Genomic DNA, 15,059 nt, shown 5'->3' on the forward strand with positions numbered 1-15,059 from the left:
CTTCTCATACAATTGATGCTGCTGCACCTCCTGACTGGTCTGAAGTACCTCTTTAACATGTGGAGGTTCTGGGTCCTCTTCATCCAGACTGCAGCTCCACGGCTGCTGATCAGGTGGAAACTCTTTGTTATTCACCATCAGCTGCTGCATATCTGCAGGGACAAGAGGAACACACACACAACAGTTCACATCCAAAAGATCACACTTCAAGTTTGAAAAGGCAATAAATATGCTTCTCTTAAAAAAAAAAAAGTGTTGTCATTCATTCATTTTCTATACTCGATTACTCCAATTAAGGATCAGCTGGAGCCTATCCCATTAGTTACAGGGTGAGAGGTAAGGTTCACCCTGGACAGGACACCAGTCTACTGCAGGGCCACATACAGACAAATACAACCACACTCACGCTTACGGTCAGCTTAGAGCAGGGGTGGGCAACTTGTTCCAGAAAGGGCCAAGAAGGTGCAGGTTTACTTTGCAGCCACTGACTCCACCAGGTGATTTCACTGATTAATATCACTCTGAGCAGATGGAATCAGTTAATCAGTGAAATCACCTGGTGGAGTCAGTGGCTGCAAAGTAAACCTGCACCCTCAATCAATTCAATTCAATCAATTTTTTTATATAGCGCCAAATCACAACAAACAGTTGCCCCAAGGCGCTTTATATTGTAAGGCAAGGCCATACAATAATTATGTAAAACCCCAACGGTCAAAACGACCCCCTGTGAGCAAGCACGTGGCTACAGTGGGAAGGAAAAACTCCCTTTTAACAGGAAGAAACCTCCAGCAGAACCAGGCTCAGGGAGGGGCAGTCTTCTGCTGGGACTGGTTGGGGCTGAGGGAGAGAACCAGGAAAAAGACATGCTGTGGAGGGGAGCAGAGATCGATCACTAATGATTAAATGCAGAGTGGTGCATACAGAGCAAAAAGAGAAAGAAACAGTGCATCATGGGAACCCCCCAGCAGTCTACGTCTATAGCAGCATAACTAAGGGATGGTTCAGGGTCGCCTGATCCAGCCCTAACTATAAGCTTGAGCAAAAAGGAAAGTTTTAAGCCTAATCTTAAAAGTAGAGAGGGTGTCTGTCTCCCTGATCTGAATTGGGAGCTGGTTCCACAGGAGAGGAGCCTGAAAGCTGAAGGCTCTGCCTCCCATTCTACTCTTACAAACCCTAGGAACTACAAGTAAGCCTGCAGTCTGAGAGCGAAGCGCTCTATTGGGGTGATATGGTACTACGAGGTCCCTAAGATAAGATGGGACCTGATTATTCAAAACCTTATAAGTAAGAAGAAGAATCTTAAATTCTATTCTAGAATTAACAGGAAGCCAATGAAGAGAGGCCAATATGGGTGAGATATGCTCTCTCCTTCTAGTCCCCATCAGTACTCTAGCTGCAGCATTTTGAATTAACTGAAGGCTTTTTAGGGAACTTTTAGGACAACCTGATAATAACGAATTACAATAGTCCAGCCTAGAGGAAATAAATGCATGAATTAGTTTTTCAGCATCACTCTGAGACAAGACCTTTCTGATTTTAGAGATATTGCGTAAATGCAAAAAAGCAGTCCTACATATTTGTTTAATATGCGCTTTGAATGACATATCCTGATCAAAAATGACTCCAAGATTTCTCACAGTATTACTAGAGGTCAGGGTAATGCCATCCAGAGTAAGGATCTGGTTAGACACCAGGTTTCTAAGATTTGTGGGGCCAAGTACAATAACTTCAGTTTTATCTGAGTTTAAAAGCAGGAAATTAGAGGTCATCCATGTCTTTATGTCTGTAAGACAATCCTGCAGTTTAGCTAATTGGTGTGTGTCCTCTGGCTTCATGGATAGATAAAGCTGGGTATCATCTGCGTAACAATGAAAATTTAAGCAATGCCGTCTAATAATACTGCCTAAGGGAAGCATGTATAAAGTGACTAAAATTGGTCCTAGCACAGAACCTTGTGGAACTCCATAATTAACCTTAGTCTGTGAAGAAGATTCCCCATTTACATGAACAAATTGTAATCTATTAGACAAATATGATTCAAACCACCGCAGCGCAGTGCCTTTAATACCTATGGCATGCTCTAATCTCTGTAATAAAATTTTATGGTCAACAGTATCAAAAGCAGCACTGAGGTCTAACAGAACAAGCACAGAGATGAGTCCACTGTCCGAGGCCATAAGAAGATCATTTGTAACCTTCACTAATGCTGTTTCTGTACTATGATGAATTCTAAAACCTGACTGAAACTCTTCAAATAGACCATTCCTCTGCAGATGATCAGTTAGCTGTTTTACAACTACCCTTTCAAGAATTTTTGAGAGAAAAGGAAGGTTGGAGATTGGCCTATAATTAGCTAAGATAGCTGGGTCAAGTGATGGCTTTTTAAGTAATGGTTTAATTACTGCCACCTTAAAAGCCTGTGGTACATAGCCAACTAACAAAGATAGATTGATCATATTTAAGATCGAAGCATTAAATAATGGTAGGGCTTCCTTGAGCAGCCTGGTAGGAATGGGGTCTAATAAACATGTTGATGGTTTGGATGAAGTAACTAATGAAAATAACTCAGACAGAACAATCAGAGAGAAAGAGTCTAACCAAATACCGGCATCACTGAAAGCAGCCAAAGATAACGATACGTCTTTGGGATGGTTATGAGTAATTTTTTCTCTAATAGTTAAAATTTTGTTGGCAAAGAAAGTCATGAAGTCATTACTAGTTAAAGTTAATGGAATACTCAGCTCAATAGAGCTCTGACTCTTTGTCAGCCTGGCTACAGTGCTGAAAAGAAACCTGGGGTTGTTCTTATTTTCTTCAATTAGTGATGAGTAGAAAGATGTCCTAGCTTTACGGAGGGCTTTTTTATAGAGCAACAGACTCTTTTTCCAGGCTAAGTGAAGATCTTCTAAATTAGTGAGACGCGATTTCCTCTCCAACTTACGGGTTATCTGCTTTAAGCTACGAGTTTGTGAGTTATACCACGGAGTCAGACACTTCTGATTTAAAGCTCTCTTTTTCAGAGGAGCTACAGCATCCAAAGTTGTCTTCAATGAGGATGTAAAACTATTGACGAGATACTCTATCTCCCTTACAGAGTTTAGGTAGCTACTCTGCACTGTGTTGGTATATGGCATTAGAGAACATAAAGAAGGAATCATATCCTTAAACCTAGTTACAGCGCTTTCTGAAAGACTTCTAGTGTAATGAAACTTATTCCCCACTGCTGGGTAGTCCATCAGAGTAAATGTAAATGTTATTAAGAAATGATCAGACAGAAGGGAGTTTTCAGGGAATACTGTTAAGTCTTCTATTTCCATACCATAAGTCAGAACAAGATCTAAGATATGATTAAAGTGGTGGGTGGACTCATTTACTTTTTGAGCAAAGCCAATAGAGTCTAATAATAGATTAAATGCAGTGTTGAGGCTGTCATTCTCAGCATCTGTGTGGATGTTAAAATCGCCCACTATAATTATCTTATCTGAGCTAAGCACTAAGTCAGACAAAAGGTCTGAAAATTCACAGAGAAACTCACAGTAACGACCAGGTGGACGATAGATAACAAATAAAACTGGTTTTTGGGACTTCCAATTTGGATGGACAAGACTAAGAGACAAGCTTTCAAATGAATTAAAGCTCTGTCTGGGTTTTTGATTAATTAATAAGCTGGAATGGAAGATTGCTGCTAATCCTCCGCCCCGGCCCGTGCTACGAGCATTCTGACAGTTAGTGTGACTCGGGGGTGTTGACTCATTTAAACTAACATATTCATCCTGCTGTAACCAGGTTTCTGTAAGGCAGAATAAATCAATATGTTGATCAATTATTATATCATTTACCAACAGGGACTTAGAAGAGAGAGACCTAATGTTTAATAGACCACATTTAACTGTTTTAGTCTGTGGTGCAGTTGAAGGTGCTATATTATTTTTCTTTTTGAATTTTTATGCTTAAATAGATTTTTGCTGGTTATTGGTAGTCTGGGAGCAGGCACCGTCTCTACGGGGATGGGGTAATGAGGGGATGGCAGGGGGAGAGAAGCTGCAGAGAGGTGTGTAAGACTACAACTCTGCTTCCTGGTCCCAACCCTGGATAGTCACGGTTTGGAGGATTTAAGAAAATTGGCCAGATTTCTAGAAATGAGAGCTGCTCCATCCAAAGTGGGATGGATGCCGTCTCTCCTAACAAGACCAGGTTTTCCCCAGAAGCTTTGCCAATTATCTATGAACCCCACCTCATTTTTTGGACACCACTCAGACAGCCAGCAATTCAAGGAGAACATGCGGCTAAACATGTCACTCCCGGTCCGATTGGGGAGGGGCCCAGAGAAAACAACAGAGTCCGACATTGTTTTTGCAAAGTTACACACCGATTTAATGTTAATTTTAGTGACCTCCGATTGGCGTAACCAGGTGTCATTACTGCCGACGTGAATTACAATCTTACCAAATTTACGCTTAGCCTTAGCCAGCAATTTCAAATTTCCTTCAATGTCGCCTGCTCTGGCCCCCGGAAGACATTTGACTATGGTTGCTGGTGTCGCTAACTTCACATTTCTCAAAACAGAGTCGCCAATAACCAGAGTTTGATCCTCGGCGGGTGTGTCGTCGAGTGGGGAAAAACGGTTAGAGATGTGAACGGGTTGGCGGTGTACACGGGGCTTCTGTTTAAGACTACGCTTCCTCCTCACAGTCACCCAGTCAGCCTGCTTTCCCGCTGCTCGGGATCTGCTGTTAGGGAACTAACGGCGGCTAAGCTACCTTGGTCCGCACCGACTACAGGGGCCTGGCTAGCTGTAGAATTTTCCACGGTGCGGAGCCGAGTCTCCAATTCGCCCAGCCTGGCCTCCAAAGCTACGAATAAGCTACACTTATTACAAGTACCATTACTGCTAAAGGAGGCCGAGGAATAACTAAACATTTCACACCCAGAGCAGAAAAGTGCGGGAGAGACAGGAGAAGCCGCCATGCTAAAACGGCTAAGAGCTAGTAGCTGCGCTAAGCTAGCGGATTCCTAAAAACACGCAAAGTGAATAATGTGTAAATAATTTAGAGGTGATTCAGCAGAAGGAGTGCTTTAGTTAAGGCACGTAAAGATTACACTGGGAAACAAATCGTAATCTAGATAACTAGATCAATCTAACTGCGCAGATTAAACAGCTAACAGATACAGAAAAACACCGCTGTGCTCCGGAACAGGAAGTGATACAATACCACAGTGAGACAAACTTGCTCACCCCTCTCCAGTTCACCAAACCTGCATGTCTTTGGATGTGGGAAGAAGCCGGAGCACCTGGAGGAAACCCCCACGAACACCAGGAGAACATGCAAACTCCACACAGAAAGGCCCAGGCGGAACGCGATCCCACATTCATGCTGTGAGGCAACAATGCTATCCACTAAACCGCCCAAAGTGTTACCAGATGCACAATAATTATTGTATTTGTACAATATTTTATCCTAATTATAAAAAATACCCAAATGTCTACCAATTTTGGTATATCTCTTTATTCCATTTGGAAGCAGTTTGATTATTCATTTTATTTTAGATCTCAGTGCATCCTGGTGTATATCAACAATTCAAGATGATCATCTTTATTGCAACACTCTGAAACACATTCATTTTAGAGTTGCTGAATGCTCATTTGTACAATACTGATTACATCCCCGCAGGCCTGTTTTATGTGAAATCGTGATTTATTTATGTATTTTTCTTGTTGGGATTTTTTTTCTCTGTGGTGAATCACAGATTTTAATTTGGCACGTTGTTGTTATTTGGCAGAAGTATACAGACTAATGCTGCCTTGTTTTGGACCATTCTTACTCAGCACTTACATTTTTTTCCTGGCTGCCACAGACTTTAGGTTATTGACTTCTTATATCAACTTAGGGTTTAGCTGGTTTTTTTGTTGTTTTTTTTATTAATTTTGTTGTGATTTATTTATTTGGATTTTTGCAGTGGAAACTGTATCAAAATGTTTAATTGATGCTGCCAGTGTGTACCCCCCCGACAAACCGCACAGTTTAGTAGCAATAAAGTGAATTTATTTCTAACGTGGATTCAGTAAAATACTTAATAATCAAAATTCTAAATACTATTAACACCGCAAATTTTTTACTTCGTGTAATATATTAGTTTATTATTCATTATATTATTTTAAACGGACGATCGTTATCCGCCCAAATCCTCTTTGCAATCATCCAAACGTATTAAATGCTTTTTATGTCCAAAAAACAAAACAACCTTCTGGGCAAAACATTTTACTGACAGACGGGTTTCTATGGCAGCAGCTAGCTGTGGCTAACGTTAGCTTTTCCCAGCAGAAAACCTTTTTTTTCTGCGTCTCTTCCGCTTTGAAAATCACATTAAGCAGCGGACGAGGCTGGTGGTTCATCTCGTTTATCACCAGAACTCTTTAATTCTGTCGGTTTTCGGCTCTGATTTGGATTCCATAGAAACATCAATCGTCTTCTTTTCACGAAAACATTAAGCAGTAAATGTCAGGAAATACTTCAAAATAAAATCACCACCGTTAGAACAAAAGAAAGCAGTGAGGTACGTTAAATACAAATTTTATTTTGTACAAATCGCTGTGCCCCCTCCCCCCACCTCCAAACACACACACACCCACACCCACACCCACACACACACACACACACCACCACCATAAAAAAACAACTTTTATTTGAAAGTCCTTGTGCTGATATCCAACACCCTGACAGGATGACCAGCCTGAAAGGTGACTCGATGTTGAGAGTCGTCCTCATGGGCATCTCCAGAATTGTTACCATTTTAAAGTTTTTGCATTTCGTTTACTGTGTGGGAGTAATGTTCTTCTTTGTGTGAGGTAACATCGACCTGTTAAGTGAAATCCTTCACAGACCAACACAACAAATTTCTGTTGGTTAGTTTGTCCAAATAAAATCAAAGTGGTGAAACATTTCAATTTTATTTGTGTAGTTTGGAAGAAGTAACATGAAGTTCATCCAAAAATAAAATAATAAATAAAATAGGACATTTATAAGAAGATAAAACTACACATTGGAGCAGCAGTCCCAAAGGAACCAGAGAAAAAATGTTTTGTTCAGTAAAAGAAAAACCCTATGATGTCGGTATGTGGATGTGCACTAAGGACGAGAGACTGGCTCACAAATGAAGTGGTTTTACTAAGATCTACATATTCTGGTCCTGAATGTTCTCCTCACTCAGACTCTTTTCCTTCATGTCTTTCTTTTCTCTATTTATGTGATCCTTCCATAATCACTTTTTCACAAACATTTCTCATCCCTTGTCACGTCTCCAAACCACAGGTACTCTGCTCGATATTTCTGCTACTTCTCTCATTTTTGTAACCTTTCTATCTCCACATGTCCATCCCAGCATTCACATTTCACATCCAACTTTTTTGTCCTTCATTGCCTGTCTGAGTCCCACTGATCATTGCCTGTGTTACTAATGTCTTGTAATCTCAACACATCTACTATATAACCAGGTCAAAAACAGAGGGAAAGGCGTAAAGTGCCTGTGTTCTTTCTCTGAGGGTTGGTAAGGTTAGACCTTACTTGTTCAAAGGTTCAAGGTTCAAAAGGTTTATTGTCATATGTACAGTAAGAAACGTATTTCCCTGGGCAATGAAATTCTCTTCTTTGCTGCTCTCACCGGGTGTCTATAATAATAGTCAAAATAGGCATAAAAAAAAAAAAAGCATTAAGCATTAAAAAGTAAAGTAACAATAAAGGTGCAGTTACAGTATGAAGTGAAATGAAATAATGTGCAAATAGCAAGATTCAAGTATTAACAGTTAACAGTAAAGTAACAGTAAGGTGCAGTAACAGTGTGAAGTGACCCCAGGGGGTCTGCTCAGTCCTTAGCAGCATTCAGCAGTCTGATGGCAGTGGGGTAGAAAGAGTTTTTGAAGTGGGTGGTTTTGCATTTCACACTCCTGAACCTCCGTCCTGAAGGCAGCAGTGTGAACAGTCCGTATTGGGGATGTGTAGGGTCTTTTATGATGGCGGCAGCTCTATTGTGGACTCTCCGATGGTAGATGCTCTGCAGAGATACTTGTGTGAAGTGCCTTGAGGCAACTTTGTTGTGATTTGGCGCTATATAAATGAAATAAATTGAAATTGATAGACGGTTCCTGCTGTAGACTGACTGGACTCTTAGATCTCATTTAGATAGAATCTTCAGGTTCTGCCCCCTCACAGCACTTGTGTTTTTTTAGATGAGATTTCTGGATGAATCCTTTCCCACAAATGTTGCAGTTGAACCTCTTTTCCCCTGTGTGGATCGTCATGTGCACTGCTAGGTGTGTTTTTTGTGTAAAGCATTTATTACAAACTGAGCAACTATAAGGTCTCTCCCCTGTATGGATTCTCACGTGTTTCGCGACATCGCTGCCTGACCTAAAACCTTTCTTACAAACTGAACAACTGAAAGGTTTTTCTCCTGTATGAGAACTCATGTGATACTTGAGAGTTACACGCTGAATGAATCTTTTTTCACAAACTGGACAACTAAGTGGTTTCTCTCCTGTATGAATTCTCATGTGTTTCTTCAGATTGCCTTTTTGTCCAAAAGTTTTCTTGCACTCAGAACAAGGAAATGGTTTCTCTCCTGTATGACCTCTAATGTGGCTATTCAGATTGCCCTTGTGGACAAATCTTTTACCACACACTGAGCAACTAAACGGTTTCTCTCCCGTATGACTTCTCTTGTGGCTATTCAGGTTGCCCTTGTGAAGAAATCTCTTGCCACACTGAGAGCAGTGAAACGGTTTATCACCACCTTCATCTGCAGGCACGTCATCATTTTTCAAAGAGTTTAAAATTGACTGAGATTCCCAGGTTTCCCAGTCATTACTGTCTTCAGTTTCAGGTTCAGAAGAGTCTGAAAGATTGCCATCAGTATTTGGTTCTGACTTTGTGTCTGGTTTCAGTACTCCACAGTAATTTCCATCAACTTCTATTTTCATATGATCAGTTGAGCTACTGGCAAGAGGCTCCACCTCTGCGCTCTCCCTGGTTGAGTCCTGATGAAGCTGTGAGAGGTGAGGTTTCTCCTCATTATCTTCACTCTTCACAGGTACACCAGTGAACAAGATCCTGACGATATCAGCCTCCTCCGGGCCTTCAAGCTGCTCTCCCACCCGACTGGTCCATAGATCCTCCGGTTCCTGTTTAATGTGTGGAAGATCTGGGTCCTCATGGTCCAGACTGAGGCACCAGTTATGCTGTTTAGGTAGAACCTCTTCCTTAATCACCACCTGCAGTACATCTAAATCGAACACACATATAACAAAAAATAAGCTTTTAACATGCTAATATTTAGTTAATAACAGAGCAAGAAACCACTAAACAGAGTAGACTGATGCTTCTGATCAATTATATAGCTTTAAATATAGCTTATATTAATTATATAGCTTTATATAGCTTTTTTGGGCAGCACGGTGACTTAACACTGGTTAACACTGTTGCCTCACAGCAAGAAGGTCATGGATTCAATTCCCACCTGTGCCCTTTCTGTGTGGAGTTTGCATGTTCTCCCTGTGCTTGCGTGGGTTTCCCCGGGGTGCTCCGGTTTCCTCCCACATTTAAAGACATGCAGGTTAGGTGAATTGGAAACTTTATTATTGTCCAGGCCTCCCTTTCAAAAGAGGTATCGATCTCAATGGGACTAACCTGGATAAATAAAGGTTAAATAAAAAAAATTAAAGCTGTATTATTCCTCTATTTCTCAAGTGAACAAGGATCACTGTGTCATAATCTATCTATTGAAGTCTGTAACCAAAAATACTTTGTAGAGTTTTGGAAGGTGAAGAATATTCAGTGGAAGGGAGCTGCAGCTGAAAATAAACACTCGCTCTTCTGAAACTGGGCATCTTTCAGCTCAGTGTGTGGGAGGGTCTCCCAGAGCACTAACTGGTTATGTGGGCGTGAGCCATCGGGAGTCCAAATATGACATAGGTGACCGATGACTAAACTAAGATGTTTGCACTTGCTTATCACAGGAGACTTTCTTACACACAGAAACAAAATTCAAATCATACTTAATTATGCAAACTAGATGAAAATTTTTGTTGTTGCACAAAATAACCCTTAGCTGCCTTGATTATGTTTAATATTAGTGATGTTACATGTTGTGCCGATGCTTCAAAGCTTGTGTTGAGTAATCCAGGAAGTGTTTCCTGCGATGCACATTTTGAGGCTTGTATCATTTCAGACTAGTGACGTCATCGAGGACGCTGTGAACCTTCACAGCCCAGCTGTATCACGTGACTGATTCGGGAAATGATTCAGTTCTTGCAGCAAGATTTTGACAGCAACATAAATCCCATAGATTCCATTCAAAATGTGTGGTTGTAATCAAAGACCATTTTGGTCAGTTGAGAGTACGACAGTTTCGAGAGTTAGTAAAGTTAGTCAAGCTTAGAAAGTAGGAGGACTGGATCATCTAAACACAGGTGATAAATTGTTTCTTAATAAAAAATGAATAAGATCTCCCCTGTACTGTGCTCGTTACAAAAGCTGGGCAGAGAAATCACTGTCCTCCACCTGCTTAAACCAAAGCCTCTTCCAGAATGACACCACACATGTATATAACTATATAGTTTGTTATACAAGTATGTGATGTGGTATAATCATAATATACTCACTAGAAAATACACTATATTGATATAAACAAATTATATGGTCATACTTTATTTTCATTATTTACAGTCATTCCCAACTGCTGTTACTGATACAAAATACAGAGCATCACAAATTACAAGGTTAAGAGCACAGCTGCCTGTTTTTCACACTTTGGCCATTAGGTGGTATCGTGTGCACGCTGCTGGAAAGCTTCAATACTTCATGAAGCTACATCTCACCGTCACTATTTAATATTAGCGAAACGTTCTGGGTATGAGATTCATTTTGCCACGAAACAGAATGAAAGGGTTTTTGGGACTCAGAAAACTGTCAGAGTCGATTGCAAACACAGATGATCCCAAGAGGAACCATTAATGACATTAATTAACTTTAAGATGTAAATAAAATCACTGCTGGTGGATGTTTACACATAAACATGTTGTGCAACAGAACAAATAAAGTATTTATTTTTGTAAAGGAAAAAACTGATCAGGGCTTCGCTAATTTAGAAAAAAAATATGTATTTTATTTTTCATTTTGTGTCGTTAAAACAGCTACGTTTAGTAAAACTTAAAAAAAAGCTTGTTGTAGAATTTGTAGATGAAGCGTGTACATTTACAGACATCCAAGAAGAAATAAAGACATTTACAGTCTGACGTAAGCTAAAACTAAAGCGCTTTGTTTGTTTTGTTGACAGTCTTGTAGCTAAAGCTAACTGTAGCTAACGGCGTGATTTGCAGTTAAGACAACAAACCTGCTCCAAACTGCTTCTCATCGTCTTTAAAATCTACTTTCGGAGGGTTTGGGTTCCCACGGCTCATTTCACACATATGAAAAGAAAGAAAGGAGGGGGGGAAGTCTGTTGCGTTTATGTTTTAGCTAAACGTCTTTACAGTGTTTCTTCTTCTTCCCTCCTTTGATTGGCGAGTGGCAATTATCACCTTAGGTCCATACCGCCACCTACTGTACCGGATGTGTCAATGGATGTATAGATACTGTGTTTAGTACACATAAAAACAAAAATAGCAATAAAACAAAAAAATACAACGATAATAATAAACGAAGCACCAAAGTTGGAACTACCTATCCAGATGAACAACGTCTAAACTATATTATAAAGCCCCGTTCCCTTAAGAAAGCCCATCAGTGCCCTCAAACATTTACTATCACCTTTACCTAGAATGCCCTGCATATCCCATCCTCTCTCCAGTTCATACAGTCGAGTCTTCAATATCCTTGTGCTTCATATTTCTTACACTCTAGTAACACATGCCGTACACGCTCTGTAACTCTGCATTCATCACAAAGATCTGACTCCACTTTCCCCATCAAAAACAGTGTTTCCCTCAGGCATGTATGGCCTAGTCTCAACCTAGTGTAGAGAACCTCCAGCTTCCTGCTTTTCCCGTTAACCTCTTCCTTTCGAACTGTATTTTGAATATTATACAGATGCCTCCCTTTCTTACCTGTATCCCATGTTCTTTGCCATTCTTCTTATATTACTGTAGTTATTAGGGATTTTGCCTCTCCTTTACCTGCTCGCACACTGATGACGTTCGCTTCTGGAATTGTCAGCACCTTCTTTGCAATACTATCCACCATTTCATGTCTTCACAGTGTTCATATCATCAAGTTAATAAAAAAAAATTGCTGATCATTAACGGAAACACCGGCAGCGGCTTAACTTCCGGAAATCTTTGTCACGGAAGAAGACGGGAGAAGAAGCGGTTTGGATCATGCTGATAAAAGCTAACACAGACTTAAACTTTAGTCTTTTCAGATTCATGAGGAGAGAATATTTTTGCGCCGGTTTACGGTGCTCTTACTCTTAGGAATGGCAGGATAACAGGGAGAGAGAGTAGTTGGAAATGCATGATTTGGAGGAGGAAGATGGGAGTAGTACTTGGTGTCAGGGTGGGTTAGTAAGGGAGAAGATAAAGAAAGGGATCAGACAGTGAGGAACAGTTTGATGTTGTGAGGTTTGAAGGGGAAGGAGGATAAACGTTTGGACCCATTAAAGCTCACAAAAATAATTAAAAATCGGGTTGGGGGTGTGCGGTTTGCAGAGTTTTGAAGGATGGAAACTTGTTAATCAGATGCAGTTCAAAGGAGCAGAGCGGGAAAGGTCAAAAGCTGCAGTCTCTTGGGAACACTGTTGGGCAGCATGGTGGATTAGTGGTTAGCACTTTTGCCTCACAGCAAGAAGGTCATGGGATCAATCCCCACCTGTGGCCTTTCTATGTGGTGTTTGCATGTTTGTGTGGGTTTCCTCCGGGTGCTAACCTGGATAAATAAATGTTAAATTAAAAGCTGTGATGGCTAAAGTCGTGAGAGAACAGAGAAGTAAAGGGGTGATTTATGGGATTCCTGTAACGGTCAACATGAAGGATCTCGTTAAGAATCTAAAGTTCAGATGTGGAGCAGTTAGAAGTACAAACCGTCTAATCAGGGGAATCGGGATGACAGGAACTGAGTCACTTTTGATAGAATTCATCACGAGAGACCTACCGAGTGAGGTGCTAGGGCGTAATTTTGGGTAGGGAGGCTAGGGTCACGTCCCTACCAATATTCAGCCCCCTACTGTGTAATCACGACCAATAAAACCACTGTCCTCCATTATTATGGCACATAAAGGGTTAAATGTATGCCACTGCTCGAAGCCCCCCTCTTTAACATAGATATCCTTGTCTGATTAGCAGTGATGCAGGTCTAATCTGACCACTTTTTTTTTCGTAACGAATAATCTAACGCGTTAATCTTTCCAAATCAGTAATCAGGTCACTGTGCGTTACTATTATTTTTGCATTATGGGTCGAAAGCAGCATTAAACTTGGTCTGTGGGCAGGAGGTCGGAATTCGACTGAACTACACACTTTAATCGAGCTGTGAGCTTTTCATCCGCGTTGTTCTGCAACAGCTACGACTCGTCCTCTCCTCTTAAAGCACAGTGACAACAGCACACCTGCACTGAGCTTTACAAAGACATTTTATGCTTTTTTTTCTCTGAGCCGCTCTGTATCTGCTCGTTAAAAACTGCTGATCCTCCGCCACGCGTCAACAACTAACACTATTTTTCCACTCAAATGCACCTAAACTCTTTCTGAGGAGCACATGATGTGAAAACGCAATAAAACTTTGTTACCTGTAAATCTGGTCATGTTTTCTGCATAAATAAATGTTATCCATTCTTTGTGCTCAAACGCCAAAGCAGGGGCGAATCTAGATGGAATGGGGGCGTGGGGCAGGGATGTGCCCCCCTCACAACACCCCTAAATTAAAGGTCCAGTTTTGAAGCCTTTTTTTACTACAACTACTAATACTACTTAAAATAATAATAATTTCAACAAGTAAAATGTTTAGTAGAATTTAATAGTTACATTTATAAACAATGTAGGTTAGAAATTGCAAGTTTTACTGTTACAGTGCTGTCAACAGTTAAATATGAGGTCAAAAAAGAGGTCTTTATTTTACTTTTTATAAAACAAGTATTTATTTTCACTGAAGTCAAGAAAGAGTGACTATAAAGTGAGTTTTGGCAAAACAAGTATCATTGTCATGTTGAGGTGGCAGAGGGTTGTTGTGGGCAGCTGGGAAAAATAACTAAAAAAATAACTAGTAATCTAACTTAGTTACTTTTACAACTGAGTAATCAGTAAAGTAACTAAGTTACTTTTTCAAGGAGGAATCAGTAATCAGTAATTGGATTACTTTTTCAAAGTAACTGTGGCAACACTGCTGATTAGCTACCCGTTTCTTGCTAACTTGGTTGTCTATCCCACTTGTCACTACAAGCGGCACACTTCCCACAGTGGCCGCGACCGCGCATCGACCCCCGTCCCCCCCGCCCCTATCTCTCTCTCTCTTGAGCTAGACTACGTGATATTTGTTAATGGATATTTGGTAATGGATGACGCCCCCCTCCCAAGAAACGAGATATTCGTTCATTCTTCACAGTCAGGAATGTAAGTGCAGGGTCTCCGTCAAGCTTTAAAAACTAAGCAAATCCCTTTCATGAATGGAAACCCTTCTTAAAAGCATTAGGCTTCTTCTGCTCTTTAGGCACTAGGCAGTGCATCGTTACAGCTAGGCTACTGCACAGTTGCAGGGAACTTATTAAAAGACTGCACGGGCGGACACAATAACAGACAGACAAACGGGAATCAATTCATTCACGAATAGGGATGGATATCAAGAACCGGTTCCTTTTGGGTATCGTTAAGAAATGATTCGATCCACCGGCATCAATATGCTTTTTGCTTAACGATTCTGTTATCGGTCCTTCAGAGTGGCCGTTATTTTGGGGGGTGTTTGTCAGGAAAATTATCATTTCTCTACATTGATTACAGACCCTGCAGTGGGTCTGTAATCAACTTTTCTACAGCGTGGCTTTGCTTTGAACCTTGAACCAATCGAAGCAGTGATTCGCAG

At 40.7% G+C, this 15,059-nt stretch overlaps 1 protein-coding gene across 1 annotated transcript; it reads right to left on the minus strand.

Moving 5' to 3' along the window:
- Positions 1 to 8,070: 8,070 nt before the first annotated feature.
- On the minus strand, positions 8,071 to 11,520 carry LOC117525185 (zinc finger protein 32-like). The gene is made up of 2 exons (XM_034187055.1): positions 11,386 to 11,520; positions 8,071 to 9,276 (listed from the first exon to the last, which is right to left on the minus strand). The coding sequence occupies exons 1-2, from the start codon at positions 11,459 to 11,461 to the stop codon at positions 8,174 to 8,176; spliced, it is 1,179 nt and encodes a 392-aa protein (XP_034042946.1). The 5' UTR covers positions 11,462 to 11,520; the 3' UTR covers positions 8,071 to 8,173.
- Positions 11,521 to 15,059: the final 3,539 nt, after the last annotated feature.

This window comes from Thalassophryne amazonica, chromosome 1 (genome assembly GCF_902500255.1).
Source record: "Thalassophryne amazonica chromosome 1, fThaAma1.1, whole genome shotgun sequence".
NCBI lineage: Eukaryota > Metazoa > Chordata > Actinopteri > Batrachoidiformes > Batrachoididae > Thalassophryne > Thalassophryne amazonica.